We start from the raw sequence: 18155 nt of genomic DNA on the forward strand, positions 1-18155 counted from the left end.
ATACTTAAAATAGCTTTAGTATTTCACAGGTACGACAGTTACACAGGTTTGAAATTCACCTTTGCCTCTTTTCTCGATGTCTCTCCTCCAGCTTTTACCGGGGTGACTACCACATCGACGTCTGCATCAACGACTACCTTGATGTCTACTGTCCGCACTACATCGGCCCTGTATCTGATGATCGGGCCGAGCGCTACATCCTCTACATGGTGAACTACGACGGCTACAGCTCCTGTGATCACACCGCCAAGGGCTTCAAACGCTGGGAGTGCAACAGGCCTCTGTCGCCAAACGGACCGCTGAAGTTCTCAGAGAAGTTCCAGCTCTTCACTCCCTTCTCCTTAGGCTTCGAGTTTCGCCCTGGCAGAGAGTATTATTATATCTGTGAGTGTGCACTTACCTCCCTGTATTATTTACAGAATTGATTGCACTTTTTGTTTGATCAGATAATTATTATTGGATTTAAAATCAACATTTTGGTACCGCTGCTTGTGGTTAAACAACATTCATCATTTGACAATTTTGGCTTTTTTAGTTAAATGAAAAAAAAAGGCTTTTGTTCTGCATTAGTATTGAAAAAATTATAATCAACCCCAACTTTAACTGGGAGTTGCATCAGATGATTGACATGAATTTCATCTTGGAATCTTGCAAAGAAGACAGCAGCAATGTTGGGGTTTTGTTTTGTAAGTCCTTGGAATGAGGGCTAAGCCAAAACACAAGCCAGCGGGAGCAAAAACATAACTCAACTGTTGAGTTCTTCTCTTTTGTTGCTGACTGGCTGAGCTCAGCTTTCTCCTCCTCGTGAGAGGACACGGGAAAACAAACAGCCAGGAAGTCATGTTTTCGTAAGGGGAGTCAGTGTCCTGCTAGGGCAGATAGAGAGGCTAACTGAGATATAGTTTGCTCCATGGTAGAGTTTTGATATTTAGCTGACATCGGCCCGAAGAACTTCATAGTTAACAGAAACCCATACTAATATGTCAGTGAAAACAAAGCACGATCTTGGCATTGCAACAAGTGCATAATGAAGATATGAAATCCAAGGAGACTGCTGACAGGGAAGGGCAAGAATGGAGAGTGTTTTCTCCATATTTGTGCAATGTTGGTGCAGCATTTCAGCCTCCAGAACCAGAGCAGGTGTTTCGGAAAGCTGCCTGAAACTATGAATACAAAAGACAAACAGAGTTTGGCTCATCTAGCCAACCTCAGATTAAAAAAAGAATGTTTTCCATGGAAATGTAAATCAGGATTTGTTTTGTGTTAGCTGGTCCTGATTTAATGATTTCTCCCCTTAAATTCCATCCTGACACATGTTGTGTCTTCGAAACTTTAAAATCTCTGCTAGCAGGTCTGTTAGAGTTCTGTGTGTTTGTAATAAAGATCAGTAGAGATCACAAGGAAGACTTTTATAATGAAGTAGCTCAGTTCAACATCAGTCACTGGAGGATTTGTTCGTCTGTTTCTGATCTTGAACGGTGCTACGAGCGAACATCTGGGATCCCAGCACTATCAAGAATGTCCGCATGCAAATTGAACCACATGTAAATCTGCATTTGTGTGGCGGTCTTTTGTATTATGATGTATTACCCTTCACCAAGTGTTTGTTGGATTTGGATTTGGTGTCCGTTGGCTAGTCTGCTCGACTCCTTTGCATTAATGTGACTGTATTGTTTGGGGAAGAATTGTGGTCTACTGTTAGCATTGCCAGAGAATTGTTGATGTTGTTGCAATTCCTTGGATGTCGATAAGAAAAATCATAGATTGCCTAATTCTGCTTCATTTTTCTGTTGGCTCTGGTTGATGAGAAACTGAGTGAAGACGATGTTCTTGTAGAATCTGATGATGATTGATCATCCAGAGAGAGAGAGAGAAAAAGGCATAGAGATAGTCCATATGGCTTCGAGCAGTTTCAGGCCATATGGACTATCTCTGGCTGACTCAGATTCATGACTCATCCATCAGATCCTTGTTCGCTAAAGACACTTTTTTTCTCTTCTGAGAACATGGGATCTGAGCACGGTATAAAATAACAAAGGGCAGACACCTCCAGCAAAATACCAAAGCCTCATAGTCAGACATCTCTCATAATACCGATATTTGTCCTTTCATTGTGTAGAGTCGTGTAGACGGAAATAATCTGAAATGATATACGCCAGGAAATTCGCATTTGAATGATGAGCGCTTGATTCACCTGTCAGGGTGTGATGAATGACTCTATATACTACAATACCCATGAGCCTCAGTTCATATGGACGAAAAGCCAGTCAGATCCTGAAGCAAATTCATGCACTTAATCGTACATTGCGAACAACACAACACAGATGCGGAATTAATCTAACACAATTCCAAACTGGTGAAGTGATACAAAGCAGCATTAGCTATTCTTTTGGCCACCTGCAGAAGTGAAAAATACAGCGTGGACACATTATCCTATTAGATTACTTTGTTAGCAAAGTATGTACACATCCCGCAGACATAGAGAAACATTAGCTTTTATTTAAAGTAGTGTTTTTGGCCGCCTGATGAATGTCAGCAACATATTTACTTCGACTAACTCCAGAGGTAAACTTCTAGCTGCTAAATGCTACCACACGTAGCTGGTTGTTAATTTTGTTTGCTGTTTGGTGCTGGCGTGTAGTGTTCAATGGGTTTTCAAAGCTTTTTATAGAAAACAGCTGCTTCCTGCGACTGAGAACAAGGTTGATGCGAGTGAACCAAAAGAGTAAACTTGTGGGCTGAAAAAAAAGCAAAACTATTTGCTAAAAGTTCTTTCATAATCCTCATCATGAGCAGCCCCTTTCACATAAAACAACATAATTTAATCTACTGTTAACATGGCAATATTTTCAAGTGCAGCTTTAATTGCTGAATATTTCTGTGCTTTAGCTCACTGTTAGCAGTGCACCAACAGGTTTGGTGACTGAATTTTTTGTACTAAAAAAGTTTTTCTGTCTACAGGCTTGTAGCCCTGACTTAAAAAAAAATGTTATCAAAGAAGTACAAAAGATAAGCAACTGCATTAGAAATCATCTTGATCTTTCATGTCCATACAGGCCTTGAAGTCCTCCAACTGTCAGTCCTGTTTTTATTTTTTTGTAGGCACTGTATGAGCTGACTATGACTTTTTGAGCCTCCATTTTTGCAGAAAAGGGTTATTTTATTTATTTTATTTTGCTTTCTTTAAAAAAAAAAAAAAACTTACAGTAAATGACCATTTATTCAGTCAGTGAATAAGTATTGCTGTGAGACATGAAAAACACATTTTTTCAGTTGGATCCTTGTTTTTTTTCCCAGCAGCATCATCCAGAAATGCTGGTTGCGTTACAGTAAACTATGTTTTATCAGCTGCTGGTATCAGTGTCATATTGCATGTTGACTTTGTCTTGCTCTAACAAAGCCTAACAATAGCTGATAGGTAATACCAGTGTGGTACATATAATATGGTTTGGGAATCTGTTAAGTGGCAATGTAAATGACACATTGAAGAGGGGTTCATGTCTTCTTGTCTCACTGAAGACAGGCACTCCTTTGTCCTCCTCTCTGGTGATCGTCATTCGCCCCAGGCAGGGTGGGAGTGGGGGGTGGGCCACGTCAAATGGATGACACCTGCATTTGGGGGCTAAGGGCATGCCCGTCTGGCAGGCAGACAAACACCCGGAGGAAAAGCCGCCCTGGTGTGGGATCAGTATTGCGGCTGGTCCTAGAAGGTCAAAGGTCACCAAGATGATGGCGAGGTCTGTGCTGCGAGCTTCTCGTGGCCTCAGAGGGCGGCATGTTTTTCTAATAGAGCCTCAGTGGAGCGGGGAAAGCCTGATCCTAATCTCAGGGGATAGAAATCCAATTTTCAGAGGAGACAGTTGAGAGTCTGGCTCTCCCTGTGTGAGAGAGATGACTGTCTCCCTGCAAAGCCCTTGCGCTTCAAACGCCCGGGTCCCGCTCTGTACAGCCAGAGCAGATCTACATCGATAATGACATGAACCCCACCAGCACAGCACCCCGACAGTTTCCCTTTAGCTTCTGGCGGCAAAGACAAAAGGCTTTGTTCCCCGAGATAAACCGATCATCACAAGAAAAACACCTGATCCCACAGTATTTATATCAGGATCTATCTAATTCACCTCACAGTCACACCAAAGCCTAGCCTTATACAGCAGCCCAGCCTGTTCAGTGATCTGCAATGTGTGTGTCCTGTCCCGAATGTGCGATCGCGACGATCACACGTCCCGCAGCACATGACTAAACGTGTAAGCATGTGCCTGAGCGTGTGACCAGGTGATTATTTACCGTCGTCCCGTTGTCATGGTGAGGCGGCAGCCGAATGACCCGAGTAACTCTGGGTTTAGAGTTGCAGGCAGAGCTGGAGTTACAGTCATGGTGAAGCGCGGCTGTGTTGCTTGAGGATAGAAAACCCAGACTGTGACCTCAGTGGCAGACATGAGAGAGAGAGGGAGAGAGACAGTTGGGTAATTGTGTGTGTGTGTGTATGTGTGTGTTGTGTGTATAGGGTAGAAAAGAGGGTGAGAAAGTGAGATGAGAGAAAGACAGTGTGACATGATAAAGAATGAGAGTGAGAAGAAAAGATTCACAGCTGCAACTGAGACATTTTTTGAACAGAAAAGAAAACAATTGAGAATGAAGGATTATTGTCAGATCCTCAGAGAGGTCACCTAACAATCCTAAATATGTGAAATGTATAATGACCCTGTACCAAAACAGTGGCCAAACGTACTGAAAACACATTAAAGAACATATACTTCTGTCAGTCTCCACATTCAAAACCACATCAAAGCTGTATTAAGTTGTCCGTAGCACATATGAGATGATGTATGACATGGTCTCCTGATAAATGACACCTCAGGGTGCATTATCCAGCTCATACCAACATCACTTACCAAAGGAAAACAAGAGAGGCTGTGTTTTTGTTACACTTTTAAGGTGGTTTTGTACTTTTAGTTTGACCTTTCTACCTTAAAAGGCAAATACAGCTACTGTCACGCGCTTCTCCTGCTTGTATTTACTTTTTGTGGATTTCCACTGCTGATCGGCCAACACATTTACCGCCTGGTGCATCTATGGAATCTGCACCTACAGTTCTGCTTTTGTCGATTATAATTTAATTATGCAAAGCAGGATCACAGCGCTGATCTTTTACCAAAGTTCCAGAGATGACTCTGTGTGTTCAGGAGCAACATTTAAACATGTTGGCATCTAAAACAGCTTAGCAGTTTAAACCGTGTCTGTTTCAGCTGGGAGTTAATTGCAGTGTAGCGTGAGGCATATGTATTGTTGCTATGGTTACCTATGGTTTAATATATCTTGCTCACTGATTTAATGACTAGGTGTTTAGGGACTTTTTACTCTTTTTTTATAACAGGCAGGAGATTTCTCTTTTTACTGACAGAAAAACTAATACGACAAATTGATCTGGATTAATGCTAAAATGATCAACTGATCAAGAAATTCATTTATCAGATTAAAGTTCCATACTGAAACATGAGAACGCTGTTTTTTATCATTGTAAATTTAATATTTTTTGTCTCATGGACCATTGATCAGGCATAATAATTAATTAGTAGTACATTACCTTGGACATTTTTTCTACTTTCTGACATTTTGTATCCTCAGCAGTCAGTTTAATCATGGAATGATAAATAGATTATTTGATGACCACAATAATTGTTTTTTTCTGCCCTGAATCTGAAAACGTTCACAGGATTAATAAAATGTCTTAGATGGGAGCTCGGGACAATGGTTTCTTTCTTCTGTCCTATAATTTATGTCTGTCGAGACGTTCCTGCGGGAGTGCAGGAGTGCACTTTTTATAGGAGTCAAACAAAGTAGAGAGAGATAACGACAGCCGAGGAAACAGAGACTGAAGGAGCATGAGAGGCATAAAGAAAGAGAAAGACAGGGCTTTGGCCGCTCCAGTCCAGAGACAGAAACTGAGACTGAGGGTGTGAGGTAAGTTACTCGATACCCGCTGACACAGACAGAAGCAGCATGATTGACATCGTTCCTCTCTCGTTTATTTCTTCCCTCTGCTCCTTCAGCTTCAGTATTCCTCTTATGGTGGAGTTTTAAAGATGATTTTTATCTCCTCTCACACTCCTCTCCCACACGGTGTCTGATAAAGTGCCTTTTGAAATAAGAGCCAGAGTCACTGGCGACAGTGGAAACACTGACATGGTTTACTTTTATCGGGAATTCACCGCTGGGCTAGAATCTATCACAGGGAGCGTCTGGGTGAAAGGATAGAAGAGTCCGTGGACAAACTATGGACACGTCTGTGCACAGATGCACATACTCGGGAAACCACAGACATGCATGCACACATACCCAGCACACGGTCACGGAAATCAAACACACTCAATGGTTGTGTACTGTATGTGTGTGTTTGACAGAGTTGCAAGCCAGCAGGAAATGACACAGGTCAGAGTATTGAGTCCCATTAGACAAAGTCCAACAAAGAAAGGACAAAATCTGTTTTTTGGATGAACATACGGCCAGACAAAATAAAAATACTCATGACAAAAGTGCAGACAGAAGTTGAAGTCATTCGTCACAGCTGGAGACACCCTCAGTGCTCTATTACCGACTTGGTCCCTAGCACTACTTGAAAACTAATTAGTTTTGGTAGCTCTGCAAAACAATCACAGCAAAGCCTGCAAAAAAAAAGTTTTTAATCATTCCCCTTCACAATCAGGAAACAGAGGAAATTAGATTTTGTAGGTGAGCGTAACAGGACGACACACATCTGCAGAAATGACTGCCCCTGGCCATATTAGACTTGGAAATACGAGGGTGACATTGAGTTGTTTCATATCATAAAAAATGGAGCATGTCACATCAGGATGAGAGGGGAGTTTAGAAGGTGAGACGAAGCTCTTCAGACTGTATTTAAGGGAGATACAATGTGTTGAGTTCCTCTGATGAAGAAACAATCGACCTTGACAGAGATTATTCGTTTTGGCAGCTTAGCCACTGTTCATGAATGAAGGTAGATTTAGGAGTCTTAGGTGAAGCTGTGAATGGAGAATGTGGAGTGGGTTTGCAGAACTAGGATCATAAAACGTTATATGCTGGGATCAGACTACAATATTTTGTCCTTTTGAGATGCAGATTAGGTGATCAAGAAGTCACTTCATTAGAGGTTCAGCTGTGACTTAGAGATGTAAGACTATGATCAGTCCAACATGTAGTCATGTAGTTCAACTCAAATACATTTTATTTATATAGCATCAAATCATAGCAAAAGTTATCTGATGACACTTTCCATATAAATCAGGTCTAGACTGTACTCTTTATAATATTATTTACAGAGACCCAACAGTTCCTACCAGGAACAAGCACTCGACACGGTGACAGTGGCAAGGAAAAAAACTACCTTTTAAGAGGTAGAAAACTTGTAGTACAGTATATACTATACTAAATATTATATACACTATACATACTGTAGTTACAGGAAGGAGGATGCACAGACAGAAAATTAAGTATTTGATACTGTTGTCTTTCACTATTAAACGAAAAACCATCTTGCCTAACAGCCAGTTTCCACGTCTGTCAAGTGGAGTCATTACCAGGCGTGATCCATGGTCAGTATTCAGTAATAATACAATCATATTACAGGCTGGAATAACAATACTTGTGAAACTAGGTTACTAATTTATACAAAACTCTCATTTTGGAGGTTGTGTATGTCTTGGTAGGGTTCTGTGTCATTTATTTGGAACTCGTGCCAACACGACTTCTAAATTTCAGTATCGAGACAAAAAAAAAAAAGATTTTTTGATACCTTACCTTGTGAAATATAAACACTTTTATTGTATGTAACAAAAGAAAGCCAGAGTTCTCAAATGTTAAACGATGAATACAAGCAGCTACAAGCAGCACCTTTTTTGGTGTCATATTGGGTCCATTTCAGCCCAGTTTGAGACAACATACCCACGAGTGAAGTCTGAGTGCTCAGTTAAACCGTTTGTGATCTAACCATCTCTGTGAGTCGTTTTCAGCCAATTAAACTTTGACTAGACTGTGAAATTACACAAAACATATAGAGTCTTAACTCACATGCCAGTTCCTTCATGTTTACAAAGTAAAATATAGATGTTAAGGCAGTTTTGTCAAAATAAAATGCTCTGATTTAATTTGTTCGAACAAAACTCTTTTATTTCTGAAGATTGGATGACTCATCATGATCTCATTATTGAGCGAAATGTGACGACTGCCCTTTTAAACCATAACCATGCAGCCCTAGATTAGATCAAGGGAGATATTTTGAAATGGAAAAATGGAGGCAATGCGTGTAACGGGTTTTGTTCTTAACTGTGCGTGATGTTTCCACAGCCTCCATCACTGACGACAAGGGAAGACGAAGCTGCCTTCGACTCAAAATCTTCGTCAGGCCTCAAAGTGAGTCACGGTTGTTGTGTCTACTCTGCCCAGTTTCCATTCTGTTGTACGGCAGCTCATGATCAAGTGACGTTTGAGTTTTCTAATCTTCACATGTCCTCTCTCTTCTTTGTTTTTCAGACAATTGTGTGAAAAACTCTGGGAGCGTGCAGGAAGGGGTCGATTTTGACGACAACAGTCACAACTCCCTAGAACCCAGAGGTTAGTGGGAATAAACAGAATTTAGACTTCCTGTAACTTCTACGTCTGCTGATAATTTTCCTTTCTTTTTATTTCCGTTAGAGTTTTCTCTCACTTTGTGCATCGCTGTTCATGAACATCTATTGAGGAGAATTTAAGAATGAAATGAAATTTGTTTTTCACTAACTTGTTGCAGAGATAAAATATCATGAACATGTCAGTTTTACTTGGTAAATTAAATTTGACATATTTAGTGTGTTCATAGTGGGGGGAAAAAAAACATTAGTATTTTTGTATCTACATGGCTTTTGTTTTTGCATGGCCATATTAACATTATTATATTAACATGCCAGGGGAGCCTGGGTCATACATTAGCTCTGGGCCTTTACTGACCCTCATAGCCGTGGTAATTAAAACATTTACAATAAGAAGATCGAGGTCATTCTGACGCTTGCTTGCTGAATATGTAGCCATGAGATGGGTAGTGTAGCTTAGCATAAAGACTGGAAACAGCTAGCCTTGCTCTGTCTGAAGGTTAAATAATCAATCTATATGTTCTTAAATCTCTCTAAAAAGTTGTGTTTTTTTATGAGAAGTCACTGTGACCAGCCAAGAAATAGCCTTGGACATAACTCTTTTCTGCTATCCACATATAACCATCTGCTGAGGTATAGCTTGAGATTTAAGAGAGGAGGTGTATATTTTTCAAAATAATGAACTGTTCCTTTAACATAAATTTTACTGAGGAATAAGTACTATGTACTATGTTACGTATTATGAATATGTGAAGGGGGCGTGCTAATGGGTGCTAAGTTGCTCTTTAAGGCTCTTTTCATTTCAGTTGATGCCCTGCTTCAGTGGTGCATATGCTGCAGCTAATTTGCAGTAATTTAATTTACCACAAACCAACTGACACAAGATTAATTTGAAAGTCTGGGCCCTGAGGGCAGTCACCAGTTTACCTTGTTGGTAATATAGCCTTGTTGTATACATTATGTTTGCATGTCTCTCTGTGGATAGTCCTGTCCTTGTCATTTTGTCACAGAGAAAACAAAACCACCATATTTAAGTTCATTTGCATGTGAATGATCATTCTCATCTCTTTCCCTTCAGACGGCATTGGTCCGGAGTCACCAGAACCAGCTCGAAGGGATGTGAACTCCGTTGGTCGGTGCCAGACTTCAGTCCTCGTGCTCAGCTCTGCCCTCATCCTCCTGGCTGCCATCTTGTCTTTATAGCGCCCAGTCTGAGGAATCCCCCAGGAATGGACTGTCCTGAATGGACCACAGGCCGCCCTACCCTGCAACCCCTCCCCTCAAGGAGCACTTTTGAAAAAAAAATTAAAAAACACTGACAATCTCTCTCTGCGAAAAGAGAGAGGAAGGGGACTTCGACACTGAAGCCTTTGCTGTTTTTTGACTTGCCAACTAGTGTGATTCTTGACTTTCTGGTGGGTGCTGATGGCGTAGGCTCCCCGAGGTGACCTGTTCGCCTCGCTACCATTCACAGTACGCAGATATTAAACATTGCTTTGTGTAAAAGACAAGCACACATACATGCTTTTAAACATACACACACACACACACACACACACACACAACACGAAAACACAATCAGTACCCTCTTTAGCTTGAACGGCAAAGAAGCACAGCAGGATCCCTCAAAAGTTTACAGACTTAACATTTTTTTGAGTTCAGGAAAACGTCACGTAACCCCCCACATTTAACACGATGAAATCTCACATCAAGAAGAGGAGGAGGTTTCGAAGAAGATCCGGTAGGACCACGGAAAGAAAAGAAGACAGATGTTGTTGCTAGGAGACTGTTGCTAAGGGCATGAGGGTAGGGGGCGGGGCTTTTGATGACTTAACCTTCCTCTCAGGTTAAAAACGGAATCTCAGACTGCGGAGGACCCTTTGTTAAGAGTTAAAAAAAAAAAAAGAAAAGAAAATTTAAAGAAGCACTCATCTTTTAGTGTTTGGATAGGGGCGATTTAATGACCGATTAATGTATTTGTTTTTTAATAAATCACGTAATTCAATTGTAGCAGCCAACACGGGTGTACAGTAAAATATTTGAACGGAGCGTAGAAGTCGATATGGTATTTTGCCAGGCAAAATGTATTTTCCTATTTATTGTGAAGTCCTCGTGCTTTTTTCTGTTCTGGTTTAGTCTGTAAGTACAGTAGAAAGGCAATAAAAAAACACTTACCCATTAAGTTAGTTCATATTACACACAGTTTATTTGATACAATCATACAAAAACACTGAGTGCAGTTCATGTCTCTGCTTTGATTGATCGCTGATGGTGGGTTTTTTAATTGTTTTTAACAAAGTCCAAGAAGAAAAGTAAAAAAAAAAAAAAAAATTAAAAAAGTCTGATGTGCTATCAGGGTGTAGAAATCGTAGAATATTTGTGTTTTGAATTTGTCATTTAAAAAAAAAAAATGTCACAAATGTAGTTTTACTATTACACTATTGCTTTTGTGAATCACTGTCATAACACGACTATTGTATATAGAGGCGAATTTCCTACAAAGTTCAGGGATGTGTCCATGCCTAACATGAGGTTTAAAAAAAATGATTGTTTTTTTTTGTTTGTTTTTTAAATCGGGGAGGGTCACCCTTCCTCGAATAAAGCAGCACAAGTTTTCTGTGGCTAAAGATGTTTCAGTGACTTGAGTTCAAGAGCAGGTGGTAGCAGTGTGTGTGTGTTGGGGTGGGTGGAAAAAGGGCTTGTGCGTGATTCAGTTGCCCTCTTTGATGTCATGTAAAGTGGCGTCCGTACAGAAAATACACTGGGGGCGCCCTCCTACCGGTTATTTCTGGAATGAAAAAACGACCACCCGGAGTGATGGAATAAACAGAGCGAGGTGTCCTGTTCTTTCGGGGCGAGCTGAAACTCTACCACCGCTGGACCTGAGAGGGGAAAAGAGAAGGAGAGCAAGATGTGAAGCTTTGTAGAGGTCCTGCTGAGATCAATAGTCGTGTTTTAAAGCAGGAACATGCAGTAAACATATCTTCTCCATTAGGCATGGCCGACTGATGCAAATCCACATGTTGACAATTGAAGAGACAATGGCAGATATTGAGGAACTAAGTTTCTTTATTTGAAAAGTGTACAGAGAAGATTAACTTATTTAAAGGAAGTAGAGATGTAATGAACCAGGTTCAGCAAATTGCTGCTTTCCTGCCTGTAGTAACAAAACAATTCACAAATCTTTACTTTACTGAGTTTGTTTCTGGTGGAGTGGCATGTCTGAACCTGATGATCATCATTTCTGTTAATCAGCACAGTGACTGTGCTCCTTAAGTCAAAGCACCCCGTTTGAGATCTGTCTCTCCATCTGCCATCCCTGACAAGTGCTCTGTGTCATCTGAGAAAACCTTGCACCTCCATTCTCCGTATGCCTGCTCACCAATTCTTTGCTCTGCCCGCCAATGCTCACAGCATCCGGTTGCGATGTGGCTGCCAGCAACAAGCCGACAGCATTTTAATAGCATTTCCACTAGGTCTATGATTTCTTTTGCACGTTCTGCTAACCTTTGGCAGTGCATGGTCCATTTTTGCCAGACTGGCTTAGACCTTTAAACAATGAAACACACTTGTGAATGGATATAAATGCAAAAATGGAGGAGGACCGAACTGTATATCGACAATCTCTAGTTGTGAATGTGATGATATGAAAATACAGATGTTTGCCCAGTCCCCTTTTCCACCCGCCATTCTCAGCAGCTGATACACTTCCATAGTCCTGCTAGATTTACTACTGAAAAACAGCAGTACTATCTGCTCGCTGACACAAGATGATACCGTATCAGGGCCCTCAGACATTTAAGTTGTCAATTTGTGATACAAGTCATAATTAGAATCATAATGTGGGAATAAAGTGAATTAAACAAAGTGGTGTTAGTAATAAAAATTAATTTTTCAAATTATATAAGGCGAATAAAGTTTTCATTTCAGGAGAATAATTTCAGGCAATTAGAACTAAAGGATCATAATCACAATTTTAAGAATGATACAAGAATAAAAAACAAGATGAGAAGAAAAAAAACAAACAATCTAAAAGTTTTGCAGGAACTGGAAACAAAGTTATAATTTCATGAGAAAGATATTACAATAATAAAATTGCAATTTTATAAGAGATATTTTCAGATTTAGATTAAACTGATACTGATACTTTCTTTATTGTGCAGAGAATGTTTCTTAAAAGGACAACTCCAGCGATTTAGAATTACCCCTCCATGAAGTAAAAGGAATCAGAAGGTCTGATGAAAATCTGATTTTGTTCTTTGTAAAAACGTTGAAATCGAAGAAACAGACTCAACTACAAGTTTCAGTTCAACCCCACAAATCCTACAAATCCCACAATGTCTTTTGTCTCACTCTTCCTGCTCGTGAGTGCAGAATTATTTCAAACTCACATCAACTGTTCCTCCATTTGCTGTTCTCCCAACAAGTTCCATGAAGTTGATGTGTAAAATTGAGGAAGTTTTTATGATCACCACCAAATTAATCAATTTAAACAAACTGCAGAATTTTTCTACAGATATTTGAAATTAGCATTATTACCTTCACTCAATACTCACACAGTTCTTATTATATAATCTCAGGTTACTTCATTTGCTCTTCTCTCTTCTGTTTTGCAAACATAAAGGAAATTTACATTTATATCAGTACGAAATCTAAATAAAAGTCATTAAATATGAGCTGAGAGTGCTGGGGAGAAAAGAACTGAGAAGGCTGTAACATAACACAGTGTAGCATGATGACATACATTTTGGTCCACAAGTTTCTAATTTCAGTGGAGGAATTATTTATGGAAGCAAATAAACAGGAATAAGTATTTTGAGGGTCAGAATTATTCAGCTTTGGGAGCGAATCAGTTTATTCATCATCCTGATTAGTTTCAGGGAGTCAGTTTTAATTTGACAACACAAATGACTACTTTATAAATCTTTTCCCTCGTCACACCACCAGCCTCCAGCCACTTTAGTTCAGGCATCATTAACAGTCCACAGTCACTGTAATCATTGCCTGTAGCCATGCCGCGATGAGGGAAACCAATCAGTTAGTTTTGTGGATACTGTGTATCCAACAACGAGTCTGTTGTAACATACAGTATTAGATACTTTCTCTTTTTTCCACACCTCTTTTGAAGGACCGACACATTCAAGTTCTTAGCAAGAAAACACATTCACCGTTTGATATATATATAAAAAAAAAGTATGCTTCTTTTCATTTTATATGTCTTTTATATGAAACAAAAAAATAAATACAGAATCCACACTGCACCCACTATCTGTAGCCTAAAAATGTGTGTGCAAACATGCAAGCGCGGTCGGGTTACAATCATGAATCAAAGGGCCTCAAGAAAGAACAGATGGAAGAGCTAAAATATCCGTTTTTCCTCTTTTTCTCCCCCCCCCCAGAAACCGCTCTTGTTCATTGTACCGTTGCATCAAAAGTGTCTTTAAGGTGCAGGATGTTCTTTGTTTCTGTTTGTGGTCTTTTGCTAATCTTCACCTCCAGCTGTTTCCGAGCCAAGCTGCTGTTAAGACGACGATGTTGCAGGATTCGGGAGGAGCGATTTGACTTTTATTGGTGTAGAAGCTCAGTGTGTTTGTTTGTGACAGCAGGAGAAAATCTGCTTTGCAACTCGAATTTTGATGTTTCATGTCGCACTGAGCAAACTGTGTTAAAAGAAGGGCAGGTGTTATGTTCTATGGACTTCTTCACCTGATTTTGGTATCATGTAGCCTGAAGCTAACACCACTGTGTCCCTGGTTTGTTCTCCATCCTCTGTATCTTAAGAAAAGATGTGTGTTTTTGTCAGCTCATCTAGCATTGGGAAGGTTTTTGTTACTTTAGCCACAACTGTGCTTATTTTCCCCAAAACGACATGGATGTGCTACAAAACTGCACATTTTTTAACATTGTTGTAACTGTACCTTGTGCCTATATGAATCCCATCCTATCCTGTACTCATCTAAACTATTCTAATGTCTGTTTCCTGCTCGATCCCTCACTAGAATTTTCTACAAAAAAAAGGCAATTTCTTTGTAAATACACGTGTTGGAGCAGCTATGACTAACAAAAAAAAGAAGAAAAAAAAAGATTTAATAAATATTTCTTTGTCGTTGTAATTGTCATGTCTGATTTGTTTTATTAATCATTATGCAAATGAGTGACAGTTTGTGAAATGGGAAAAGAACGTGAAAAAGGCGTGAAGGCAGCTCGAGTGAGAGCTGAATGTTTGTCTTGGTTGTCACTCGATGCATAATCATACAGGACCGAGTCCGGGGGAAGTGGGTGAACAGCTGTTTCTCTATAATCTGGAGGTAATTCAGACTGAAAAAAAACAAAAAAGAAACAGCTTCAATTAATCTTGCGGGAATGTGCAGCGCTTCAGGGAGCTCTGCCAAGAAAACTCCGTCTCACACGGTCTTTTGCTCCTCGCCTCGCGCTGCCTCTCCTGCTGTCTGCTTCGATTCCTCACTTTCTGCCTTTCTCAGTCTTCCTCACCTCCCTTCGTCTCTCCGTTGACTTTGCCACCTTTCATCAACCTGCTGAAAAAACCCGAAGACGTGCTATCATGGCATTCACACCGGGTTGTCAGGAAAGACAATGGGAAATTTCCAGGAAAAGGTCAAGAACATGCTGTACTTTGGTCCAGTGGAACAACCTACTTCATCAACAGTAATGAAGCTGAGTGCGGCTGAGAATCAAAGTGTGCTGCTGGTGGAAAGCTCTGATTTCTGCCTTGGATGGTTTGGAGCTGTGAACTCTGAGCTGTGGAAAAAGCCATTCCACTCTGAGGAGGTTCTCCGGTGATGTAGTATTTACACCTCCATGAAGTCAACGGAGACAGAATGATAAAATAATAGTCGAAACTGATGCAACCCAGGCTGACATATCTAAGGTTTTTCAAACCACTGAATCCTACATCTCCCATAATACAGCTTGAAATCCTCATTTGCTAGACTGCTGGCTCTCAAACTATGGTATGTGTACCATTGATGATATGTGATCTCCCTGTAGTGGTACTTGGAGGAAATGTTTTGGTTTAAATGAAATAAATACATTTTAAAACATACCATCATTATTCAACAACATTTGGAGTGAAAATAAACTACAAGATCACCAGAATGTTAAAATTGAGTTTTGTACTTCCTAAAATATTTTGTTTCAATATCAGCTACATGGTCACGTTCATGCACGTGCATAAATCTATGATTGGTTCAGAGGGATAGTAAGCAGAGGTGAAATGATTTAAAAACACTGCAATCATGGTCCCAAATGGGAAATATTAAAAAGAGAAGTGTGACTCTGGATCAGGAGTACCTCTTTTTTACCAAATTAGCTCTGGTTTCATTCAGGATTCAACAACAGTCAACAATAAAAATCTCATTAAGAACATATCTGCCTCGTGTGTAAACTGTCCATAGCTGAGTAGGATCAGCCTACGTTGCTGTATTTTATTGGGGTACTTGGATAGCGTAATAGTCCAAGGTGATTTGTGATGTTAACAGTTAGAAATACTCTCTCAGACTGTGAAAATGTTACTCAAACTTCAGTTGGTAAGGCAGACTTTCTGTTAGAAATATGTCGTCTCCAAGGCCAAGGCAACACCTCTCTGATGACATCACTATGACATCATGAGTCTTATTTTGTGACTCCTCCAGAGCTACAGAGGATAATGGTTTTCACAGGCTGAGCGCGCTTCATGATGAGTGAAATGAGAGTCATTTAAATACATACCTACAGTCCTACAGTGAGTCAAAGTTCTGTATTGGAGTGTGATAACATTATGAACAGAACATAGGTGTATTCTAACAACAATGGGACTCTTGCAGGAAGTGATATATATGAACAAATGTTGTCTGCACACACAAATTTCTGGGATTCTCCACTGCTCTTCTCTTTGGTATTTTCTAAATAGTTGAAAACTCTTATTGAGATATAGAAACATTTTCTGTCTACAAACTGTTTGTATAACACAAAGAAATAAGTTTTAATTTTGAGGAACGTGCATAAAATTCATAAAATCCAATTTAGATGATGTTTTAGAGTAATTATAATGATTGGACTTTTATATTTATGGGCTGAAAAATACTTTCCTGTGGAGGAAAAAGGAAAATACTCCAGAATGATCAAATACTTCCACAAAACTGGTGCTTCACGGGCAGGTTACTTCTCTGCAGCTCTGATGTTGGATATTTTGGTTCTCCTGTCGACATGTCTCTGCTCTGTCAGGAACATGGAGTAAAGTGGAGTTTTCCACAGTGAACATTGAGCGATGTAATGAGATGCTGCTACTGGGCACAGATTTGCAGTAAGTGACCTTCTCTTCTCTTCCATAACCTCTGGTGACAGCCAAGTCCACCAGCAGCCTTCATCTCCGTCCTGAGGAGACCATGTCTATTCTCAGACTGCCCTGTGGTCAGGTGCTAACTGAAGGGCACAGTGCAGTTCACTCAGTCAGTACGGCTGTGGTTAGAGAATGAAGGGAAGCCTTAGTGGTTAAAAAAACTTTACTGCAAGCACAACTGGCAACTCAATTCTCTATGAACCCAAAGAATCCACCCTGCTAGAGTGTCATGTCTATTGAAGTTTTCAACATAATGACTCAGCAAATTCTTGAAACAACTCAACTTATTTTAAAACAGACTGAAATGATCAAACAACACTGGCAGATTTTGTTTTATATGAAGTGTTTTTTAAGCTCCAACCACTGAGGACACAGAGATCAGTTCACATCCATGACTCTATACAGTATACCATGGAAACCTGGGAAATATACTCATCAGTTATCAGTAAATTATTGACTGACAACATATTTACTTTCCTCAAGTGGCAACCTACATGGCTGAAAAATCAAGCAGAAGTGCCACAAACTGCCATTCCTCAAACAGCCACTTGAGGCTGGCTACAGAACGAGTCTCCATAAGCCCCAATGTTGTAATGTCAAACAGCAGAAATAAACAGCCTGGTACAAAAAGCAGTTCTGGTCTCTAAAACTAATTTCTTTGTTCATGACAACTGTACTGAGGGTGAATCTTTATAGAACTCACATGTTCAAATTATATATAGCTTAAAGTTATGCAGAATTAAGGGTGTGTCCGCTTTGAGTGACAGGTAGGTGCTATCACAAGTGTACCACCTTTAGCTCCATCCACTATCCACATCTCTGCCAGTTTTTAGATTAGCGGGGAGCCGGCAGAGGCAGGACTGCCAAGGTGACAGATAGGATTGAAGCCAAGATAAGTTTATTATTTATTTATATATCACTACAATAAATTTCTCTCCCAATTATGTTGTGCTCACAAATATAATCACAACTTGGATGGTGTTCACAGCTACGTTTGAGAGAATTAAATGTCACATTTATCACAGCAGCAGAGTTACAGGGAGGTGGTGGAGGTGCATGGCGAGTGTCCAAACAGCAGCGCACTTTGACACCAGAGTCCAGAGTTTAGAGTCCCGTGCTTAGATTTGGGTAACAGGAGCACTTTGGTTAAGGTTAGGCTGAGTTAGTTATTTCAGAAGCATACTTGGGCA

General features: G+C 40.1%; 1 protein-coding gene across 1 annotated transcript in view; it reads left to right on the top strand.

The window, feature by feature from the left end:
- Positions 1–11254, top strand: part of LOC104928480 (ephrin-A5b) — a 70829-nt gene extending 59575 nt beyond the window's left edge. The window contains exons 2-5 of the mRNA XM_010742770.3: positions 92–384; positions 8347–8412; positions 8533–8613; positions 9706–11254. Coding sequence (XP_010741072.1) covers positions 92–384; positions 8347–8412; positions 8533–8613; positions 9706–9830 — 565 coding nt within the window. The 3' untranslated portion in view covers positions 9831–11254. The remainder of the gene's footprint in view (positions 1–91; positions 385–8346; positions 8413–8532; positions 8614–9705) is intronic.
- Positions 11255–18155: the final 6901 nt, after the last annotated feature.

Source organism: Larimichthys crocea, chromosome IV (assembly GCF_000972845.2).
Source record: "Larimichthys crocea isolate SSNF chromosome IV, L_crocea_2.0, whole genome shotgun sequence".
Taxonomy (NCBI): Eukaryota; Metazoa; Chordata; class Actinopteri; family Sciaenidae; genus Larimichthys; species Larimichthys crocea.